At 43.7% G+C, this 23,615-nt stretch overlaps 3 protein-coding genes across 5 annotated transcripts; 1 reads left to right on the top strand and 2 right to left on the bottom strand.

Annotated features, from left to right (window-relative positions):
• Positions 1 to 70: 70 nt before the first annotated feature.
• On the bottom strand, positions 71 to 6,652 carry LOC113210465 (angiomotin). Of its 3 annotated transcripts, none has more exons than XM_026428479.2 (14): positions 6,509 to 6,652; positions 5,966 to 6,177; positions 5,437 to 5,785; positions 5,102 to 5,309; positions 4,643 to 5,022; positions 4,436 to 4,559; positions 4,074 to 4,356; positions 3,837 to 3,982; positions 3,581 to 3,758; positions 3,324 to 3,483; positions 3,114 to 3,248; positions 2,824 to 3,026; positions 2,525 to 2,742; positions 71 to 1,784 (listed from the first exon to the last, which is right to left on the bottom strand). In XM_026428479.2, the coding sequence occupies exons 2-14, from the start codon at positions 6,114 to 6,116 to the stop codon at positions 888 to 890; spliced, it is 3,432 nt and encodes a 1,143-aa protein (XP_026284264.1). In that variant the 5' UTR covers positions 6,117 to 6,177; positions 6,509 to 6,652; the 3' UTR covers positions 71 to 887. The 3 variants fall into 3 exon arrangements, with proteins under 3 accessions (XP_026284264.1, XP_026284265.1, XP_052121160.1); XM_026428480.2 differs by lacking the exon at positions 6,509 to 6,652 and adding an exon at positions 6,364 to 6,502; XM_052265200.1 differs by lacking the exon at positions 6,509 to 6,652 and adding an exon at positions 6,407 to 6,425.
• Positions 6,653 to 8,343: 1,691 nt separating this feature from the next.
• Positions 8,344 to 16,376, bottom strand: LOC113210455 (uncharacterized protein CG7065-like). The gene is made up of 13 exons (XM_026428466.2): positions 16,237 to 16,376; positions 14,332 to 14,515; positions 13,986 to 14,250; positions 13,652 to 13,899; positions 13,350 to 13,558; positions 13,170 to 13,243; positions 12,918 to 13,008; positions 12,713 to 12,828; positions 12,376 to 12,592; positions 12,186 to 12,302; positions 11,905 to 12,070; positions 10,653 to 11,813; positions 8,344 to 10,521 (listed from the first exon to the last, which is right to left on the bottom strand). The coding sequence occupies exons 2-13, from the start codon at positions 14,443 to 14,445 to the stop codon at positions 9,301 to 9,303; spliced, it is 3,999 nt and encodes a 1,332-aa protein (XP_026284251.2). The 5' UTR covers positions 14,446 to 14,515; positions 16,237 to 16,376; the 3' UTR covers positions 8,344 to 9,300.
• A 203-nt stretch (positions 16,377 to 16,579) lies between these two features.
• Positions 16,580 to 21,171, top strand: LOC113210458 (TBC domain-containing protein kinase-like protein). The gene is made up of 14 exons (XM_026428473.2): positions 16,580 to 16,967; positions 17,186 to 17,390; positions 17,470 to 17,722; positions 17,798 to 18,041; positions 18,123 to 18,259; positions 18,365 to 18,517; positions 18,594 to 18,743; positions 18,826 to 18,943; positions 19,033 to 19,372; positions 19,448 to 19,654; positions 19,723 to 19,884; positions 19,979 to 20,112; positions 20,241 to 20,549; positions 20,635 to 21,171. Exons 2-14 carry the CDS (start codon positions 17,210 to 17,212, stop codon positions 20,740 to 20,742), a joined length of 2,496 nt encoding a protein of 831 aa, XP_026284258.2. The 5' UTR covers positions 16,580 to 16,967; positions 17,186 to 17,209; the 3' UTR covers positions 20,743 to 21,171.
• Positions 21,172 to 23,615: the final 2,444 nt, after the last annotated feature.

Here is a 23,615-nt window from a genome sequence, read left to right as displayed (position 1 = left end):
AGAATTCATAAAGAAACACACAACCACTTGCTGATCACTGATGTTGAGGACTTCACATTTCCTTACTTTGAAAGACTCATAGGAAAACATACTGTAAGAGTTTCTAAATATAAGTATGTCCTATAAAGTCTATTTTAACATCTCATTTTTATTTTTTAAATTTACACAAGTTTGCGTTAATGCTATATTATCTTTGATACCAAAGATGCAAAACTTGCAAGAGTGTATTGCCATATAAAATCTTCCAATGAATTAAATATGATGTACAATTCAACTAAATAATTACAATTCTAGTCTGGAGATAATGTGAAAAAGTGGCTTATGGAAAATTGTGTTGAAACAGCATCAGTCTCACAGAAAAGCTCACTTCCATCAATCGTTTTCCTCGCTCGTCTCCGAAAACAATGCTTAAAATGTTCTAAACATAATAACTCATGGTGTTAAATATTTTTGAAAACTGTAAAAACAGAATTACATGAAATTTACCAAAAGATAACAGTCTTCTAAAAATCCTGTACTGTAATGGTCCCATATCACAGTAAAGGCAACAATGCTCAAGTAGTGCAAACATATGAGTCAACAGATATAGGTATTCAATTGGAAGGACACAAATTTAAAGATAGGTCAGTAATGTTCAAATAATATCAATGAAACAATAGAACACACATGGCACACAGTACACAGAATAAAATGTTATATCCTTCACTGGTCTGTCATTGGCACATAAATGGCTTACAAAACAATGCAATCAAATAAAGTTAGTCTAAAACCCACCCACAGACACAGTACCCTTGTTAACAAAGAGAGGGGGAGAAATGAACTAAAACTCAAATAGTTAGATCAACTCACAATAACAACAATAATTTATTGAAAAAGCAACACTTGATTTAAAATTGAACTCTGTATTTGTTTGAAGTGGGTAAGGATCGTAACCCTGCATCTGATTGATGGGAAGGTTTTGGTGTTTCGCGTTGTAAAGAGGAAGCTCTTTTGCTATTCAAAACACGACCTGTAGGATTAGGTATTAGACGTAACTTAGATCCAGCAGAGTCTTCACTAGTACCAGAGTCACGCATCCCGGCCTCTGACCCAATGCCTCCTCTCAACTTCCTCTCAGGATCGCTTGATCTGCTGGCGTCACTAAGTTTCCGAGGTGATGGTAAAAATCGTGCAGGAGAGTCTCGGGTTTTAGCAGTGATATCAACAGATCCATCACTACTAGAATTGGTTGAAAGCTTTCCATAGTCGCTTAGCTTACGGGGCGGTGGTAAGTATGAGCGACTTGGTGGCTCTTGTATTTTGCAGCTGTCGGTAGAATTGGAGGACAATTTGCGGCCAGGCTCACTATCACTCAGCCTGCCATACTCACCGAGTTTTCTTGGCATTGGTGGCAAAGAATCCCTCCCTTTGCTGCTAGCTTCTGCCAATCCATCCAGACTTGAATTGGTGGAAGTTTTGCGTGTGCTCTCCCCATCACTGAGCCGTCCGTATTCTCCAAGACGGCGGCTACCGTGGGAACGCCGAGGTCGTGGCAAGGAACTGGGAGGTAGGCTGCCAGAGCGACTCTGGCTACGGACATCCAAAGAATCAGCCATTCTCTGCTGTTGGCTGCTCAAGCCTTGCTTTTCCAAGAGTAGCATTTCCTCAGGCCTGGCGGCTTCATAGCGTGACTGAGCCACCAGTCCCTGCCACACGCCTACACTTGCCAATAATGGCTGGGACACTTTTCCTTTTCTCGACGCAGAACTTGGATTAGAGAATCCTGGAAAACAGCACAGACCTCTCTGAAAGGGAAAGAGACAAAGGCCCGAGTGAGGCGTGTTTCTCACGGGAGAAAAGAGGGTTAGGAGTTAGCAACACGTCAACACACGTGCATGCTGGAAAGGTGGAATGGGATCAGGAAAGGAAAGGGATGTGAGAACACACGAACACAACAAACCACACTGAAGCTTCAAACATAGGGGGGAAAAGCATTAGATGGATAGTTTGTTTTCTTTAATTGAGGAGTCATTGCTTAAAATGAGACTGTTTCAAACATATACCATGCATGATGAGATATTAAAAATTGTGGCAAAGTTAGATAGTTATATGGCACAAAATGCTTGCTTGCAAAACGCAACGGTATACTTGCTCATCTCTGCTCTTAAACAGAAATCTAAATAAAATTTCACAAAATTAAAGTATTAATTTGGAATGGAAATTCTATATCCACTTTGAAAATCCGAAAGTAGAGAAGACCCACTTTTGTAAACATTGGAAAAAAATGTCATAAAATACTAATAAATCAGACTATAGCAAAGATTGGGTCTAACCTACTGTTGAATTATTAGAGCACAAGCCACTGGCCAATGCCCAAATTTTCACAATTTCATTGTTATAGTTTAAAATAAATTAGAAAAAATGTTTATTTTCTTGCAAGATGTAAGATACCTCTTTTTGCTGAGTTTATCTTACACAAAACTAAACACTGAAATAATAGCAACTCAGAAAAGGGCAGAGAAAAAAACAAACCAAACACACATACCTTGCTTAACATTTTAGAATCCAATTGAGAGTCGAGCTGAGAATCCAGTTCCTTAAGTTCATCATCAAGGCTCTTTTTGGTCTGGTCAAAGCTTTGACCAGCACCAAACTTGGAATAGCTTCCAGAAGCTGAGTGGTGGTAGCCACCATCACCCACAGAACTTGAATATGATTGGTTGGATGAATTAAATGCAGGACTACTTGAAGAGTAAACAGGGCCTGAATAGGATGTATGTATTAAATATAATATATATCTTAATTTAAAAAGTAGAATGGAATACAAAAATTAACCACACTTACCAAGTTCTTCTCTAGAAACAGAACAACCCAGTACTCCCAAATCAGCATTGAGGCTTGGATGGGGGGTATGATGTGGTGATCTGCCCAGTGATATGCTCGGGTATGATGTTGATGTTGACGCTTTTGAATCTTTACATGTGTGCTTCTGTAAGACCCTGATCATGGCATCTCGTTCGGCAAGTTTGGACTCTAAATCCTTCAATCTGAACAAGAAAGTACAATAACAGATTTGAAAAGTCCAACAGATCCTCATTAAAAATAAGCTACAATTTGTTTACTTAGAGCTTTACCTTGATTCAAGATCAGTTACAATTTTCTGTGCAGCATGGACTTCATCCATATGGCGAATTTTCTCTGTACGTGCTTCTGCAATAAGCTTTTCTGTTTCTTGGCTTGTTTTCTCCAATGCAGCAATCTTAGCATCCCTACAATACAGAAAAAATTAACCCTGAAACTGGACACACATTGAAGCCAAGAAGCAGATATTATTAGAAGCTTACTTGGGCAGGCTAGCAGCATCAATAGCTGCTTGACGCATAGAACTTTCTTCTAAATACCTCTGCTCCCACTTAGCCACTTCTCCCTCCAGAAGCATTATCTTTCCTTCTCGTTCTCTTAATTTCCTCTTCAGCTCAGCAGCTGTCTCACTGCCACTTGCACCTAAAACAAAAATGGAATGCATAAGTGCAACAATTGTGAAAAATGTGGCAGTTTGATTTAAGAGGAACTGAATTTAAAGAGTCATTTCTTCACTAACCTAGGTCCTCAGTTGTGGCTGCCCCAGCTGCACGAGCTCGTTCGTTCCTCAACTCCCGTTCTAGCTGCATTCTAAGTTTCCTTTCTCCTTGTTCCCTTCGATCACTTGCAAGTTGAAGGGATGATAGGACTCGTTGAAGTTGTGCCACTCTCTCTACATAAAGTTGCTTCTTGCGGCACTAATAAAATCAATTAAGAGTAACAATTAATAAAGGTAAGTAATGTGAAAAATTAAAACCAAGATAAAATTATCCAACCTCTTCCTCTAGTCGAACAACGTTGCTTTGAGCATTTTGGAGGGCAGTGTCAAGAATGTTAATGTGGGTACGCTGCTCTTGGAGTGTTACCCTCTGAGCAGCAAGCTCGATTTCCTGACGCTCCTTCGCAGCTGACAATTCTTTGTCTGAATAAGAAAGTTAAAAAAATAAAAATAATTTAGAACTCTGGATGACATTTTTTAAAAACAAATGGGGTGTTTAGTCAATTTAACTTACTCTGAGTAATCAGTTGTGCAATTAAAACCTCCCGTTTCCCTACATCTCTTTTCAGGGCTTCTACATTTGCAGTTTGATCTGACTGAACGGACCCACTAGGTCCCGAAGCATTTCGGCTGGTGACCATCTCTAATTGTTCCCTCAACACTCGGTTCACCTCTTGGATGCGGCGACAATCTGATTGCAATCTCGCTCTCGCCACACGCTCGAGCCGCTCTCTGCGCTCACAAGAAGCAACAAGCTCCTCCTGAGCTCGGTGGACTTTCTGAATTTCTTGTTCCAGCTGAACAAAACGAGGATGTTTAAAAACCAAAACCAAAGAGGGTTCTTTTTCAGCTGATTACAGTGAAGCACAGTCATACCTTGATAGACCTCGCAACTTTCTGCGAGCACTCGTTCAGTTCATGCCTCAAGAAATTGTTCTCATGAATGAGCATGTCTACCATTTCTACCGGGGCAGTGCGCTCCTCGTCCCGCGCAGCGAGCCTGCATTCACATTACAATCAATCAAATTGGGGATAGATAAAATAAAAACAATACATTACCGCTGTGCTTTGATGATTCCTTACCTATTATTGGCCAGGCCTACAATATCAGCAGCTGAAAGTAACTTTCCTTCACCAATTCGTGAAAGATCTGGTTGTGACCTAGAGAGAACCATTCTCTCCAGTGGATAAATTGCACCATTCGTTAAGTGCTTTGGAAGGGGCGATGCTGACCATTCTGTGTACTGAGGGGTTGGTGAAGATTCCTCCTTTGTACTACTGGCACCCACACTCGAGGGGATTGGATTTTGGCAATTGTTTCCACGATGCTCTAATGACAATCTATTCATTTGCTCTGTTGGGCCTTGGTGGCTTCTTTGATTGGTATCTGGAGACTGTCGGCTTATTACATTACCAGCAGTTGACCGGTAAACTTTAACTTCCTTGGCCAAATGTTTCAGAACCTTTCAGAGAAGGATAACAATGTCATGAAAACTAGTCTAGTTGCTGTACAAGAGGTATCAAGAATTAAACTCTACTAACCTGTGATTGACTGAGAAAATCATCAGGAATATCAATTATTTCCCTGAGGCTAGGACCGTACCACTGTGCTGAACGATCCCTGTCCCTATCAAGGTCTTTACTGCTGGCATTTCCACTACCACTAGAGGGTGAGGAAGATTCCTGATGGCCACCAGATCCAAAAGACCCGTAACCATTTTGGTCTTGAATATCGCGTATTCCAGACAGTCTAGTCAGAAGAAAATTAAAAATAAATTGATTAAAACAATACAAAAGTTGTCAATTACAACTAAAACAGACACAAATCTACTCATCACAAGATAACTCCATTGATACAACAATAAGTCATTACTTACCTCCCAGACCAAGAATCATCTAAAGTTCCATGAATGATGAGTGTGTTGTATGAGGAGGATGACACGTCAAGGCTGCTACGGTTGCTGCTATTATCAGGTCTGTTCAAACTGCTTCGATTGCTCCCAGAGCCATTCCCTCCAGTCATCCCAGCTCCCTCCAATTTGGCACTAAGACTGCTACGATTGCTGTTAGGGCTACTTTGGCTGCTCGATAACATGGCCATGTTTTCTTGTCCTTGTGGTTCCTGCCGTGCAGTATGTCGTATAACATATCGTTCTTCATGACTAAGATTTTCGTTCGAAGTAGAAATATCTGTTTCGCTCCCACTAAGACTTTGTGGGAAACCTCCTTAGATAGAAAAGAATGAAGCAATAACAAAACGGTTACAATTTGTATTATACTGAAGTAAAAGTAGAACTCTGCTTACAAACCTTACAACATCCTTCGTAAGCAAAAGAAAAAGGACAGAAATTTGAAAATATAAATGTTCATTCATGCGTTTTAATCAAGAATGCACAGAATACATACCAGCCCCATGGGTTTGCTGCTGACCCTGCTGTTGTTGTTGCATCTGCTGTTGCGGCTGCAGTTGTTGCTGACTGTGGAGCAGATGTGGTTGCTGTTGTCGTTGGGCACTATTTGAGTATGGGATATGTCTGTTCTGTTGAAGAGAACTCATTTTGACTTTAAGTCTGGCTCTGAGAATCTTTGAAAAAAACCATCAAGTCAGCTCACTGTACCTGAAGTAGGAAATACACTAGTTATTAAAACAAAATACAAAATTGTATTTAAAAAATAAATGTGCAAGAGTATTTTAGGACAGTATGATATATTGAAATCTATATTACGAAATACAAAATGGAGGTCAATAAGGGAATGCACATAAACCAAATAAGGTTTTTATAATGGACAGAGAAAATTCACACCATTCGTCCAGGAGACAGGATTGAAAACATAGTGAGCCTTAACCCTAAAAAGAATCTGTTGGTAAGAACTATTGATGTTGCTGTCGTGTCCTTTTCACTCATCAGGCTGTTCAAAGTCTTGGAAACACTTTCCGATAAAACTTACTGATAAATAAGCAACAGTACGTGGGAGATCATGCAGATTTCGACTTGACACTGCTAAGGAATTTGCAGCAACAGCGCAGAGAGGAGAGAGAGGGGAGATTCACCAAACAACAACATCAACAACAACAGGGTGATAAAAAAAACAACGTCAACATACCACACAAGATGAAAAAGTGATATTTCAGAATTTTTCTTCACTCCTTCGAGCAAGGATGTATGAGGGATTATGTCTTCCTAACTGTTCCCACCTTTCTTTATTATCAGTTCATCAAGCTACTAAAGTCATGTCCAGCAGAACATCGGCAGAAAAATCATCAGATTTTTAGGAACTGGCCATCCTGTGGCCATCACATCAGCAAGTCCTGTCTCTTTTCTGGCAGTTGAATCTCTCATAAGTTTTTTTCACAGATAGTCTCGCCCCCATCTACGCGCGTCACAGCTCCACATTTGGCGCGACATTTTGAAGAGTACCACAAAAAGTGCAAAGAAGAGGCGCACACGGCGAGCGACTCTTTGTCTCGACTAGGACTTCTCGTTTGACGAGGAGAAAGGGAAAAGTACTTTGTAAAGTACTTTGAAAAGTACTACGTGCTGAATGATATCAAGACCGAAACTACAGGAACGATTTCCCCTTCGCTTTTTGCAGTTGTTTCTCAGTGTGCGGGAAGTATGTTTTTATATGGTCATGTCAAAAGAAAATCCTATACTTATTTTAGTGCTTAGATATTTATTCAGGGATGAAAATACAATCACCAATTGAAAAACAAGCATGATGAAAATTCAGTTTATCTCATACAAATTGAAATTCTCACATACATTCAATGGACTGGAAAATTGACTCCGTGATCAAATCCATTTGAAACTAAATGAACGACATGATAAAACAGTCACAACACACCACGGACATGAGTAAAGAATTCGCTCATTTCTTCAAGGATCGGGTAGCAGCGAAGCGGCAGTGGTGGGTTGCGGCGCTCGGTGGTGACGTCAGACGACCCCGGGGGAAGTCCAGTTCCCTTCAAGCAGAAAGTAGTTACACAGTAGATTTCAAAATGTGCGCAAAGAAAAGTAAAGGGTGACAAAAAAATCTCGTTCCCCCTCACCCTTTTGCCGCTGCCGCGCAGAAGCACTCCATGCCCTCAGCGCGCGCTGCAGTCATCCTGAGGTTAAGCTGCAGTCAGTCCAGTCCAGGAGGTCCAGGTCCAGGACTTGGGACGTGTTCGTCATCAGCCCGGTGAAGAGTCCCGGAAACCGCCGCCCTTTAGCTGGTCGTCCTCACGCAGTTCCCCGCCCTCGCCGTGGTCATCAGACCTCCGTTCCCTGGAACAAAAGAGAGCAACCACTCAATTAGACCATACAGCCACGCACGAGCTCGTCACTAACCCTCTCCTGCACACCCCCGACGAACACCAACAAATCTTAAGTATATTTCGGATCAGCTCGTCACGTTCGCAGCTTTAGGCCCATGACTCGTACAGCGCTGAGCGACTCCGAGACAACACCACGTACACCGTCAGTCATCAAGGAGAGGGAAACGCCTCAGGTACAACAACTAACCACTTGGTTGATGACCAACGGACCGAGGTGCTGGCACTTCGAGGAAGGAGCAACGGTTCTTGTGGGTGACTCAATTGCAGGCCACTGGTGAAGTGACATGAAAACTGTGTCAAATTGTTTCTTTATGATATGAAAAGTAAAAAATTAATAATGAATTTAATGGATACTCCCATGTTAATTTGTTTTACATATTTTTTACATGATTGCACAGCTCGATTTGTGACATTTATGTAAGGTGTAGTAACGGATTTCAGGGGATTGTGTAAAAAAATACATATATTTGTGTTTTCCTGCAATAGGGAATAAAATTAGAGTGAACTTTATTCATCCTCCTTAAAACAAACAACATTTTACAATAATAGATTACAAACGTACACCACAGCATCTAAAAAATAAAAAAAAAAGAACTTGTGTGTTTCTTGAGGGCTATTTGTTTTTATTAGCACACTGCACGAAAAGATAAAGAGAGAAAATTTATTTACAATACATTTACTTACACAAGCAGTGGCATTACTTGATATGAGATGAGAGAATGATAATTGAAGTTCTGCAGTTCTCCCAGCCAGACTGCAATTAACTTACCACTAAACATGATTGACTACTAAAGGAAAAGTCAAAATGGCTAAAATATCCTGTAAATGTTGGAATTAATTAACATGACTTCTCAGTTAAGCCTGGATGGATACCAGAATAGGTTTTCAGAATTTCCAGTTTTTAATTATAAGGAAATAGTTCAACAAAATATTTAAGGGGAATGTTAGGACTAAGAAACCTATTCACAAATTCCAGTGCAAGACAGACTTTTACAGTTAAATAAAGTGACAATACAAAAAAAAAAAAGGCAGATAATGTGGCCTAAAGCAAACTGAAATCTGGCGATCAAGTCAAAGTTTTTCACTAAAAACATAATGAACTCCTACCACACAATCAAAACATTTAAGTTTAATTTCAATTACAAATTAATTGGTCTTATACCTGGAGTACAATTTACAGTATACGCAACATTACAGACATCCGAATGCTCTGTAAAACCTCACAATTTCATGCTGAAAAGAGAGATAGCTGAAGGGTGTCAACAAATGGATGGCACAGTAACAGTTAGCAAACACTAACTGTGCCATCCATTTGTGGACGATTAACAGGTGGGAAATCAGGAAGCAAGGAACTTATTACTCCGGCAGTCAAACAAATGAAAACAATTTCATACTAGCAATCAACATAAATAAAATTATCACATCAATAATGATACTGATTGCTGTAAGGTGCAACAGGGTACCCTTGTTGTCCTTGGTGCTGTGGGGGAGGCTGCTGAAACATGGCATTATTCCCATACCCTCCAAATCCTTGAGAGTTAAACGATCCAGATTGTCCTTGGTACATTGCATTACTGTTCTGCTGACCTTGATAGAACGCACCTTGTTGATCGTAGCCTGTTTCCTGATACTGATTGTAAGAATTAGACCCAAAGAAACCCGCACCACCGTTAAAATTCCCCATTCCCATGGTGGCTCCCATCTGACCAGCGACTGAGTTCGCCAACTCACCATATCCAGAACCATACATGCTTTGCATTGGTGGGACGGGTGGAGGAGGGATTGAGAGCTGATGAGACCCAGTACTGCTGGAGGAGAGAGCAGTCCAGTTCGCAGCACCCACTTTCAATGCTGCTTCACGTTCAATCCTCTCCTTCTCTTTCACAATGCGCTGCTGCTCTCTCTCTCTATCTTCAATAGCTTTTAAAGCTTGCTGTGCTTTCGCTTTTTCCTCTTCAATCTTTTTGTTTATTTCTTCCTGCTCGCGTCGCTTCTTTGCCTCCTCTTTCTCTTTTATCACAGCCACTGCCGCTTCGTGCTCCGACACTTTAGCTTTCGCCGCCTTACAAACATCGTCAAAGCTATAGTCGTCATCAGAATCGGTATCTAAATGCATGGCAGGCCTCTGTGTCTCAGACTGGGCCGGGTTGCGACTCTGCTGTCTCGAGGAGAAGGGCGACAGTCTCCCAGACTGGCCCACCTTGGCCAAGGCCTGCAGCTTCTCAATGGGTATCGTCGTCTTGGCGGCGCTCTTCGGGTTGGAGCCCGGGCCCAGATTGACATACTTGCGCAGTCTCTCCACCCTCACCGGGTCGGTGGCCTCCAGCTTCTTGAGGTACCTGATCAGGCCGTGCTGCTCGTCCAGTGGCAAGTCTTTAAAGCTCTGCAGCAGCAGCCTCAGGTCGGTCTCCGTGAGCTCGTCGACGTAGGCGTCTATCGCCTGGGCCGTCGTCAGGGCCGCGGAGGGTGCGGGCGGCGGGTTCGAGCCGACGGGGACGGCCGGCGCCTTGTTGGCGGGGGCCTTGACGGCGTCCGCACCGTCCACCGGGGTGCCCTGTCGCTCCTTCATCTGCTGCGACCCTTTCGCCTCGTCCGCATCGTACGCAGACTGCAGTAACTGCAGGCCAGTCACTTCGGGCGGTGCCTGAGGGGGGCGGAAAACGAACAAACGCGTCAGACACTTAAAATCGGGCAAGGACACTCAGTCAAGTGTATACAGTCAGCACCACAAGAAACTCGTCATTCGCGTTTGCTTACCAGAGGTCGGGAACCTACCTGAGTTGTAGGCTGGGCGGGTTTGGCCGCCGGGGGGTCGGCCTTGGCGGCCGGGGCGGGCTCAGTGACGGGCGGCGGGGGTGGGGCCTTCGGGGCCTCCTGGGCCTGAGCTTGGGCCTGCGCCTGGGCGAGCGCCAGGGCCTGCGCCTGTTCAGTCTCCGCCTTGGCCTGCGCCATGCCCACCACGGCGGCCACGAGCTGCTCAAGCTCGGCCTCGGACACGTCCGTCTTGCCCTGCAGCACGAGCGCGGCGGCAATCTCCCTGGCGATGGCCGCCTTGTCTACGGCGCCCACGCCGGGCACGCTCACGGGGTCGGGGGCGGGCGCCGGCGGCGCGGGGGCGGGCGCGGGGGTGGGCTTGGGGGCGACGCGCGGCACGGCGGGCGCGGGCACGTGAACCACGGCGGGCGGCTCCACCAGCCGGACGGGCGGGCGCGCGGGCGACGGCACCCTGGGCGGGGGCAGCCGCTCCAGGATGGCGGGCGCGCGGTACAGCAGCTCACCGATGCCGCCGATGGCGTTGCGCGTCGCGTTCACGTGGTTGCGCTCCACGATGCCGGCCAGCAGCTGGCCGCGGAACTTCTCGCGCACCGTCTCCAGCAGCACCACCACCTCGCCGTCGCGGAGCATCGCGTCAGAGTTGGTCGTCTTCTCCATGGCGATAGCCTCCGAGAGCACGCTGTTGACGCGCGGGCCGAGCGAGCCCAGCTGCTGCTCCAGGGCCGTCAGCATCCTGAGGATGGTGATAATGCGGGGCAGGGGCGGCGGCGAGCGCTCGCGCCACTCGGTGCGCAGCTGGCGGTAGGCGGGCGGGAAGTCCCTGTCGCGCTCCCGGTCGCGCTCCCGCTCCCGCTCCCTGTCACGCTCCCTCGCCGCGAAGGCGCCCGGCGCCATGCCCTCCTCCCAGGGGCTCGGGGAGCGCGAGCGCACCTTGCCCGAGCTGTCCGTCACGGGCACGCCGTCCACGTCGCGGACGAACTTCTTGCGCCGGTTGAAGTGCGGCTTGGGCTCGTCCACGGGCAGGTTCAGCTTCTCGCGCAGCTCTTCCTTCTTTTTCATAAAGTCCTGCTCATGCAACTCCCTCATCCGACGGTTCCAAAACTCTATCCACTCGGGTTTGAAATCGTGCTTGTTTGGGTCCTTGCCACTTGCTTGCAATTCCTGATCATGGGTAAGAAAAGAAAAGGTCAGAAAAGCAATTCATTTGATTCATTTCATCTCAGAAAATTACACTGAAGAAATCCCTTGGTACCTTGTACCGCTTGTTCCAAAACAACTTCCACTCCTCTGGATACTTGGGGTGCTTCTCTGGATTCTTCTCATGTTGTGACAATGTCTCAAGCATCTCTTTCTCTACAATTGCCAATTCCTCCCGGAATTTTTCCCACTTGGCCTTTTCTTGAGAAAGGTCATCTGCCCTGTAATGAAGCAAGGGAATTTAGAACAAGATAAGAGAGGCTCAAGAACTGTTGAGAACAACAAGTTAGGCTCCGCCCCGAGCACAAGCGTGCTTCACAATTCAATGTTCAATACCTATCCTTCGATCGCTTCCTGTCATCCCGTTTGCTATCACCGGGTCTGCTGCGCGGGCTTCTTGCCCGCCGCCCTCTACCATAGGGTGACCGCGACCGTCTGCTCCGTGACCGAGACCTGATTCGAGATTGGCTCTGTATTCTACAGTGGTTATAATACACCAAATCATTAGGTTAATAGTGGAACCTACCTTGATCTGGATCGCCTGTATCGGCCTCTAGACCGAGACCTAGATCGAGACTTTCTTCGTCGCCGACTACGAGAACCGGATCTTGAACGCGATCTTGAAAGAGAACTGCGCAAAACCCTCCCGAACTCATCTCTAGCTGAACTTGCACTAGAAATGGATGATAAAGAGCACGCATCATCTTCTTTCTTACTAGCTGCAGCTGCTGCTGCTGGTCCGGCTGGAGAGATAATTTAATTTTTTTTTTATGGAAGTTGATTTCACAATAGAGATGAAAGTCGCAGCACAAAGATCTTAAGCAAGACCGCAGAAATGCACATCACAATATAAATTTACTTACTGGGCTTTACTTGATTTTTATTAACACCTTCAGTTGTTTTGTCTTCACCTTCAATCGATATTTTACGGATACGAAGTTGCCGCGTAAGAGGAACACGTGTGCCTTTAACAAAAGCCCTGAAATGTTTTGTATTTAGTTTCACCACATTCAAAAACACTTCAAATACAATACTTGCTGGCAAAAATGAGCAAAACCATCAGCATACCCTTGAAATTCAATTTCATCATCATCTTCAGTGCCTCCTTTATTTTTATCAGAGGCCTTTGAGGGGGGATTTGCATCACGGACAGGAATTTCTAGAAATTTAATACAATATATACATGAGGGCATATTTTGCAAAAATGTTGCCCCAAATTTTCTAACCATTCATTGAGCAAATTTTACACTTTAAAATTTTAAAATATAAGAAAGAACAATGATCTATAAGGATGCTTAGAGAGGAAAGGTAGGCCCGTACCTTCATTTTTCATTGCTGCTGCTGTCAGTAGCTCACGATCTACCAGATGTACAAATGTATTGTCTGGAGTTTCACTGGAAAACAAAATTAATTTTAATTAAAAATGAAACAAATGAAATTGTTTTTAATGATAATTGATAAATGATATTAAAGAAGAATTTTCTTTAAGATAAAACTTACATAAAATGCTTGCCCTTGTTTATTGAACACATCAAATCAAAACGATTCTCTTCAAAATGTCTTCCATCAGTTGGTACAGGATGCAGTCGCCCTAATTTTTCTTCCATTTCATTAGAAATGCGAGTAACAATTTCAGCTAAACCTCGTCTGGCACCCACAGTTTTGGGCAAGGAATTAATTGCATTGAAAGTAATGGGAAAATGTCTTTCCTGTTTTGGAAAAATTGTCCCCAAGGTATTAGACTGAATATACAGCAATAATAAGTATTTTGATAAGATAGTAGGTCATAGCACAACTCTTACCAAGTACTTTGATCGGTGGTTGTAGCTGACCAGATGAGCCATGACTGTGCGGGGATCACCCTTCTTATCACACAACATGCAAACATATGATGATTCCTTTTCATAGTCATCATTTAGCTCAACAACATATTCAAGACCTATTAAAGGTGACGATTTGTGGTCATCCAAAGTGCTTTGAATATGAGTAAGGACTGGAGGTTCAGATTCCTCATCATCTTCATCAACTCCTGGTGGGGCTGGTTCACCATCTAAATCAAAAGCCAAGGTACATATTTAGACTTTGTTCAAAAGAAAAAAAACCAAACCTTAAAATAATGACAGCTTCAGAAGTTACCTTTCTTCTCCATTCTCATGAACTGACTTGCATGGTGCTTTGACACCTGCATGAGGGATGAGTGGTTCATGCTTCTCTCATGGAAAAGTAAGTTCTTAATGCCCATAAAAGTCATGTCACAAACATGACACTTCCATTGTGCATTATAACCTGTTCCTGATACAGAGAATACATATCCCACTGCACCATTGTCAAGGTCCACCTTCTGTTCCAGGAGGCGACTCTTGTCTGCTTCTTCCTGTGACTGCTGATTTCTAGGCACAGGCTGAAATGATGAACAGGTACAAAGGGGAACTGAGTATCACTTAACTCTCAGAACACTAGGGAAAATGTAAGAGAAACGTACCTTAGGCTTTACATTATTTTGTTTTCTTTCAATATCATCAAAAGACTTCTTCCCTTCAATATCAAAGTCATCGAATACATGATGAGATCCTCCTATACTGAAGTATCCCTCCATTTTGATAATTTTATCTTTAGTTACGATAGGATTTAACTATGCAGTCACCATTGGAAAAAATGAAGAAATCCTAAAAACAAAAAACAAAACAAAAAACGATTGATTGAGGAAAACATTAAGTAAAACAAACACGAGGTGAAATATCCATTCAATACAGGAAATGAACAAAATGGCAACACTAAACTGATTTTCTTATTGGGGTGAGAATTGCAATGCAAAAGAAATTCATCACTTATCGGAAGTAGTTGCTGATTATGCCAGTCACTGATTATAATTTCTAGCAAAACTAAGAGAAGCTACAATCTCTTGGAATGATTTCCATCAAATATGATTTGTGATGAAGCACGTGGTATCCTTATCTTACCGTTCATATTTGTAGACCCATTTTTATTTTCAATCTTCATGTGATAACTTAACAAATAATTGCACAAATTTGAAGCACTAACTGAATATTTTTCATCAGAAACATGGTTTAAAACTATAGTTGACTAATGAGATTATGTTTCAAGTGCTGTGCTAACCATGTAATGTAATTCCAGTCAACAAGACAGGTAAAATTAAAACAAAAGAAATGGCAGAGCCAAAAATATGACCTCAAAAAAGCATTGAAAATCTTGTTGTATGATTGTATGTGTGGATATGTCTTCACTAGAGGAACTTCAAACCTCAGTGTTGGCTGCATGTTATTCACTTACCAAACACAAGAATATCTTATTTACTGTACTCTTAGTCTAGATATGAATACTACTTACCAGGAACAATTCAAATAGCATAAGAAATAATACAGATGTGGTTCACAAATAGTGTGAAGCAAATCTTAGAAAAACTCAATGAAGTTTTTCCTAAAAGATAGGAAATTCCCTAGAGCATCAATAAGAGGCTCAATAATCATAAGTGTTTGTACATTTGCTACTCTTCTTTGTTTCAATTTTGTGACTACAGATATATGGATATTAGGGTAGTTATTTTAAGTCTGAGCCAGTCAGACAAAAAGTACATGAACAGTGTTGAAAAAGATGTATGCAACAGTAGCCATATTAGAGTAGTCATTACAGTTGCAACAACTTTTTGGAGGCAGCAGGATCACTATGTTCGTATGTTACGAAAAACTTCTGTGAAAACACACAGTGAACCTGTTTTCTTGAACCTGGAGAAAGCTTGGAGAACACTTGGGGGAGCTCAACGAAAGTCTTCGGAACCAATAATAATAGGGTAAGGGGGTGTAGAGAACGTTCTTCAGGGGAGTTTCCAGGGCGCTCTTCAATCTCTCTCCAGGTAAGAGGCAACAATGTATCGGCTGGAATTTTGGTTGTACCCACATAACATGCTCGCAGGTTTAACTTACTCCTACACGAAGACATTTTCTTCCAAAAAGTGACAAATCCATCAAGAAAGACAGCTCCTTACATGTAATGTCATCCATACGCAAAACATAGCAGCTCATTTTTTTTTCATTACACCTGTCAGTGCATTCAACAAAGGCAAACCATACAACACAAGTATGGTTGGGCAACGCACTACATACGTCTGAGGAAACGGTTGAGGCGCGAATGCGATTCATTCATCGACGACGAAGAAATCAGGGCTTGCCACAGATTACATAGCATTTAAAACGCGATTATAAACACGTCTTTAGAATAAAACATACAAGTGCTGGTTGGAGTAGGCCTACAGCAGCTTTCCAACCAACAACGCTTTGTCTCTCTGTGTTCTTCCAATTTTCATTCGAAACCACAAATTACGTCGGCAAACGCGAGCAAACATTATCACAAACATGTGGTAGAATCTTACATGGTGCAAGTCGGCAGGCAGGAATTCTTCAAACAGAAAACCTTTTCGAAGGCTGGCAATCGGGACGAGAAGATCCAACATGGACGACTACACAAACGGACAGACAGACCTTTTCTTCCTTTCTCCTTCTCTGCGAACTGGCCTTAAACTAGTTATTCACAGTCACAGTAGCCAAGAACAATTTGCACCGTATTGCTATTGCGTGTATGACTCACGGCTCAGAGGCTAGAAATGACAGTATGAAAAATAAAGGCCCCCAGCCGACTCTTATGGGTGTTTCCGGTTGGCTTCGTGTCCCTCCCGACCCCCCTCGCCTTGCCCGCAGTAGCGCAAATGCACTTTAAATGCACGCTAGCTGCGGCAATGAGCGTAAAAGCGAACACTTAAAACACTAATATCATTAGCCTCTTAGCAATGACTCATGGGTCGTTGCAAACTGCAATAGGTTTTGCCAACTTTTCTTTGCTTCTGTGAATAACTAGTTTCTGGTTTAAGGCCAGTCTGAAATGACGTCGAGAACGGAGACAATCGTCTTGTCTTCTGCTCTGTTGTTGTAGTCGTTGATCGCGTCGATCTCACCTGTCAAAATGACCCTTAGTGGTAGTTTGAAAAGGAACAGAAGGCCGGCGTTATAGAATTTCATATCCGATCTTAAATGTGTGAAATTACTCAATGTCGACGCAAAACTGTGTTCTATCCTACATCCTAAAATCATCTCTTACTGTACACAGGTGGGTTGTGGGTGTTTCCCAACACCGGTACCCGCCTCTCCATTGGTCTATATATTTGGATTTATTATGATTACCCGTTTGGAAATACTGCCTGTTGGCTCTTGTTATATTATTGGTCTCTGTTCATTTAAGAGTAGAATTTCTGGAGGAAGGCCGAAACGAATCATCGTGGAGGTTATGCAGACTCACTGTTTGTTATATCTTTATTTTTCTTCCAGGTCCACATCCTTTAGGTGACAAACATGGAGCCAAGATTTGCTGGTATGACATTTTTTGCCACCAGTCATGCGGGAGACGTATGTGGAACTAATGGCTTGCCTCTCACCCCCAATTCCATCACCATCTATGGGCGGTCACAAATATTACGAACATTTTCACATCCCAATTTATGCACATATTTGGATATAATTAGGGGAAAGCATGGTTTGTAATCATTTTTTTCCATTATATAGCAGTTGAAATGGGATTGTTTTGTCCTATTGCATCTTAATTTTCCCTGCAGAAAGAACAATGATAGTTTCGGAGTTTCATGCCCAGACTCTTGCCTTGCTTCAAGAACCTCTACCCCTGCTTGGAATTGTAAAGCTTTGTCACCAGACCCTCACTGCTCTGTCATACATCAATTCACATGATATTGTTCATCGCTGCCTGGCGCCAGATAACATTATGATTAATGCAAAGGGCAATGTCAAGTTATTTAACTATGGTTTATATTATATGACTGGGAAAGGTTCTGATGTTAGCTTTCCTATTGGGTAAGTGGCTTTTAATATTTACCTTATTTATGGATATATGTATAAATCTCATCAATTTAATGTTTTTGTTTCAAGAAATCCACGTTACATGGCCCCAGAGGTCTTCCTGGTTGACTCACAAATTGCTTCAGGTCCCAAAGTTGATGTTTGGTCATTAGGTATTATTTTGACTGAGCAAGCCTTGGGTGTGGAGCAGCTGTGGCCTGAGCTTAAGCTTGCTCAACTCATGCGCAAAGTATTAAGTCTCATTAACTGTAACTCGGATACCTCAGTGTTTTCAAGGATTGCTCGAGAACATAGTTGTTGGAGTAAGTATGAGGTAAGTCTAACATATTTACTTCTCCTTTGCAAAACATCTCTTTCTTAAAAGGTTTATTCAAAAGAAATCTTTTATTTTTAGAGTCTTCCCCAGAGTTTGGTCCATCTAATAAATTCATGCCTGCAACTGAATCCGTTAGACAGGCCTACTCCAAAGGAGCTTCTGGAATTTCCAATTTTTAAGGAATACTCTTTTGATGAATACTCTTTAGCTGAGAGGTATCTATCATTTTGTATCTGCATCATCACCAAGTCAAAATAGTGGTTAACCTGTGTACCTGTATAATGTGTTATATGTTACCATGTGATGTGTTTCTTTTTCAGACCAGATACTTTGGTAGAAACAACTCACCACCTCAACAGTCTTCCTTTACAAGAACTTTATTATCTTTGGCGGTTAGCTGGTGGTGATGTCCAAAGTGAATTGAAAAAACAGGGTTTGATTCGAACCATGCCCCCTATTCTATCTGTTCCCAGGTAATTAGATTTTTTTTTAATCTATCTTTATTGTAAGTTTTCTTATTTACTGTTTATTTTTTTTGTCTCTATACAGATTAGTTTTGCTAGAGGGAAGTGTTCTTGGCAAAAGAAGAGATCAGACATCATTACTAGATCTGAAAATCATTCCATTGTCCTTGGAATCCCTTAGAAACCGGCTGGCACCGGTTCCAGTTTCAGCTTACTATCCATTGATTACAACTAAGTATGGCTACCTTTCAATTTTCTGAATATTTAAGAAGAGATTATAATAATATTTTTAAAAATGTATTGCCCCAACTGTCCAGGTCAGATGTTTTAAATGATGCAGAAGAATGTGATGCAGCAGATTTGCCACTCATCATTCGAGAGAGGGATACAGAATATCAGTTTCGCCGTGTTGTGCTCTTTCGAAGACTTCTTGAAGTGAGCTAATTTCCTGTTGTGAACAGATCTGCTCTAACCTTTATCTTTATTCATTTCTATATCATGTATGAGGAAATTTTTTCTTTCAGGGTTATCCCCACACAAAATCAGCCATAGTTAGAGAAGCAAGGAAGGACATACCACCTTTATACCGGGGCAGAGTTTGGGCTGCACTTCTTGAAGTGGAAGGTGATATTGAGGCTCACTACCGAGAAACAGATAAAGAAACTCCTACCCACACTGATCGTCAAATAGAGGTGGACATTCCTCGATGTCATCAGTACGACGAGCTTCTTTCCTCACGAGATGGGCACCGAAAATTTAAACGAGTGTTGAAGGCCTGGGTAGAGCGAAACCCACAGTATGTGTACTGGCAAGGCTTGGATTCTCTTTGTGCTCCTTTTATTTATCTAAACTTTAATAATGAAGGTAATTCTATTTAATTTTTACCTAATCATGCTGTTAAGTACTGAAATCTAAACTTACTATTTCCTTCTTTTCCAGCCATGGCATTTGCATGTCTATCAGCATTTATACCAAAATATTTGCACAGATTTTTCCTAAAGGACAATTCTGCTGTTATAAGAGAATATCTTGCAAAGTTTACTCACGTCATAGCTTTCCATGATCCTGATCTATCAAACCACTTGCAAGAAATAGGATTTATTCCTGAACTCTTTGCCATTCCCTGGTTTTTAACCATGTTTTCACGTAAGCTATTGTCTTCATTTATAATAATCTCTTTCCGATTTTCTATCTTACTGGTAAGTATGTTACAGATGTTTTCCCTCTCCCCAAGATTTTGCATCTATGGGACCAACTCCTGTTAGGGGATGCCTCTTTCCCTCTCTATGTTGGATTGGCTATTCTCCAGCAACATAGAGATACATTGCTTTCCTCTGGGTTCAATGAATGTATCTTACTTTTCTCTGATCTTCCAGGTAATGCAACATGAGTACTTTTCCTTTTTTTTCCCCATTTTGAATCGCTGATATATAATTTACATTAACCCATAACTATAAAATTGTATTGCAGAGGTTGATATTGAAAGATGCCTGTCAGATTCGGTTGCATTTTATTGCTGTACTCCGAGAAGCACGACTTTTCGCCAACATGAGCGATGTCCTAGCAAGGCAGGCCTTAAGAACAAACCTTGTCATCCAGATTTGGTGAGTTGTTGTCATTCTTTTTTGTTCTATTCGGTATTTTTATAACTCATGAATAAAGAAAAACATAGTCTTTATATTGTTTGTTTGTTTTTTGATTTTATATTTTTTTAAATTTGATTGAAAACCAGGAAATGAGTGCACAAACTGTTGCTGAACTCCAGGCTGAGTCTTGTCCTCGTATTAGTGGTGCAGACCTTTTGGACCTTTTGGATTCCTCTAAGTTTCCTCGTCCAAAAGTCATGGTGATAGATATACGGAGTCCTGAGCTGTATAATGTGGGTAGTGCACCAGGAAGTATAAATATACCTCATAGCCGTTTCGATCTGACACAAGAAATCCCTCAGCTTCCCTCTTGCCCTGAAGTTAATATTCTTCTTCAAAATCGTGGTAAAATTTTAGTTGTAGCTGGACAGGGCGATTCTCCTTGTGCAATTCAGGTATGGTTGATTAAAAGACTTATTGCGTTCCCAGTTATACCAATTTGATGACATTTTTATTTTACACTAAGTATATACCTTTCAGATTGCTCAAATATTTTTGCGCAATGGCCTTCCGAAGGTTTGTGTCTTGCATCGTGGTATTGATGTCCTGCAACTTGCAAATCTGCTCACCAAACCAACTGCCATTTGATGACCAAAACATCGCCATGCTGTGGCAGCTGCAGAATTCTTCACAAAAATATTTAGCATGGCCAAACCCTAAGGATGAGGGACTTTCCTCATGCCTGTGCATTTAGCAGCAGAAGATTATTTGTGTTATCCATGGAAAACATGCTGTTGGCAGACTGCTTAAACCCCAAATAATGAACAAAAAGTGTACAGCGCTTTAAACCAAGAACAAGTGACATTTTTTTGTGTCTAATGATATTGTTCAGGTCTGTAAGCTCTCTTAAAATGTCGTTTTGTATCCATAACATTTCCAGCAACAACATGTACCCAACAAAATAATATATTTTTTACAAAAATATACTACTGTGATATCAATCAAATATTTTCTTTCCTTATAATTTGTATTTAAAAAAAAAAAATCAACAATAAATATTTTTTACACTATTCTACAGATCTGTGTCCTTTTTTTCTTGTCCAGCCACATGCCCTTTTTTTTTGGCTGCTTTTGAGGTGGAGACTTTGAAGAAATCCACGACTTCCCTCGCACTACCAACCAACCACCACAACCGACCACACCAGGCTAGTGGCCCATAGTTGTATGAGAAAGTGCTGCCGTACTCGTGCGGTAGCCTGGGCGGGTGCGGGGGTGCGGACGCGTTGGGCGGGGGAGAGCCGATCGATACGGCCCGTTCCCGTGGCCGGTCCCGGCCCACCCCCTCGCGAGGAGCGCGTCCGAGGACGCGGCATCGCGTCGCTGCTCGCCCCATCCCGGGCGCGCTGGCCGCGGCGGGGCTGCGTCCGCGGCGCCGCCAGGGCCGGGGGTCTGGGGGGCCGCGCTGGGCTGTGCTGTCGGTACTGCGCGGCTGTCCGGGGCGCGCGTCGCACCGAAGCCCTCCTCCGGCTCGCCGCCACCAGGACAACACGGCTGCTGCTGCCGCCGCCGGCCTGCGCCCAGAGCGACTCCTTGGCGCCGCCCTGCTGACGTCGCCGTCCTCGCAACGCATGGTGAGTCCAGATCAGCGCACTGCTCAGCGCCCCCTGAGGTGCTGTCGCCCGTCCTTTATAGTGCCGTGCAGTGCCCCGTCCAACCGAGCTGACAGGTGTCTCGTCCTCCTTCGCGTGGGGGAAAAGGAGGGGGGCGTGGGGCGTTTGGTTCCTCGGCGTGGCCCCCGAGTCGTCGTCGACGCACTCTTCCAGAGACTACGTAAGATTTACACCCCCACTAGTCACGGTTGTGTGTTGTTTAGGTCCACGCTTGTGTGTTCGTGCGCGCGTGTGTGTGCGCGCACGCGCGTGTGAGTGTGAGAGAGGGGGCGCGAATATAGAGAGGTGCAGACAGGTGCGGGCCATACAACATGAGGGCTTCATCAAGATGAGGCGATAATGTTTACGATTATATCACGACAAACGCGTCGTCAGTCGCCGTCAATAACAGAAGGAGATCACTTACATAACTAACTGCTGTTTTCTTTTTCTTCGGAAATTTCGTGCTCCGTCAAAGATTGACAATCATATCGCCATCGCTGTTCTGTATTTATCTCTCAACCTCACCCCCCCCCCCTCAGCCAGCCGCAAATGAAATGGGCGACGACAAAGGGGAGGAGCCGGATTTAAAAGAGAGAGAGAGAGGGATTTGAGTTTTTATCGCTAGTACCAAAGAGGACTTTGGGATCCTATGCCCGCAGCAGAATGCATATTCTCGAGGCGAACAATGTCGAATGAAAGCGGCGAGGTGAAAGCCGCGGAAGCTCGCGACATACAAAGTCGCAGACACGCAGATGATATGATGCGCTCTCGGGGAATCACGTCGGTAGGGCGGCCGCTTACGGAAAAGAAAAAGGGATATAGTCTGCCACTGCACCCGGACCATCATAAAGGGGCTCGGCCAATAGTGAGGGAGTCCCTCTCTTGGCTCTATCCGGGGAAACACAAAGTTCGTATCCCTTTTCTTCGCTTTCATAGTATAGAGCTTACCTAGGATTAGCGAAAAGAACGAGTAAAATGGAAATAAACTCATGGATCGCATGTCATATGAGAGCGCACTACTGTGTCAAACTTGAGACCAAAGTGTGTGTTGCTCTGATATGTCCCGGCATATATGGGAATGGAGTGGATAGTTGTTTAAAATACAAGTAACTCTCTCTGTCTTGCTGACCACCCAATTGGGGAGGGAGCTGGGCGGGAACAGAACAGCTAGCAGGGGGTGCGACCGCCGCTACGCGTCAGCTGACCTCCCCAGCTCCGTATGTCCCGTTCTCCCAAAGCGTCGAACCTCCTCGCCGCTTATTATCGTCCCGGAGCTCTCTCGTCTGCAGCCATCGAACAGCTCCAGAAGAGAGACAATCGTAAAGGAATCAAAATCAAAAGCAGCGAATCGTATTATTGCAGCCGCTGCGCGCCTGCGAGCTGGGCGTAGGCAAGCCGCCGGACAGGCGCGCTCCGCGGGTCTGCCCATCCCGCCGATGGCGGGCGCTCCGCTCCGCTGGTGGTGGAGCTCTTCGGGCTGTGCCCAAACCACGTGACTTTGAGGGGGGGGGGGCAAATATTATGGGGTCCTAGGGTTGGAAGCCCTCCTGGAAAGTTTCCTAGGGCTGGAAGCCCTGGAAAGTTTCCTAAAAATTTTCCGGAAAATTTTGAAAATAATTTCCAATCCTACGGGGTCCCAAAAGGTCGGTTTAGGACGGTCATTAGAGTCAACAGAAACCCCATGATATTTGTACCCCGTGGTGAAAATACCATCATGGGTTCCCCATTATCGATTCCAATGACCGTCCTGAACCTTTTGAGACCCCATAATGTTTGGACCGCCCCTCCTCGCCGAAAGTTTGGGCACGATTCGCGCCCCGGCCTATGCGGCGCCGGACTGCACCACGTCAAGTGCAGCGCTCCACTGAC

Source organism: Frankliniella occidentalis, unplaced genomic scaffold (genome assembly GCF_000697945.3).
Source record: "Frankliniella occidentalis isolate FOCC.00 unplaced genomic scaffold, Focc_3.1 Scaffold24, whole genome shotgun sequence".
Lineage (NCBI taxonomy): Eukaryota > Metazoa > Arthropoda > Insecta > Thysanoptera > Thripidae > Frankliniella > Frankliniella occidentalis.
This window is presented reverse-complemented; position numbering and strand designations above follow the sequence as displayed.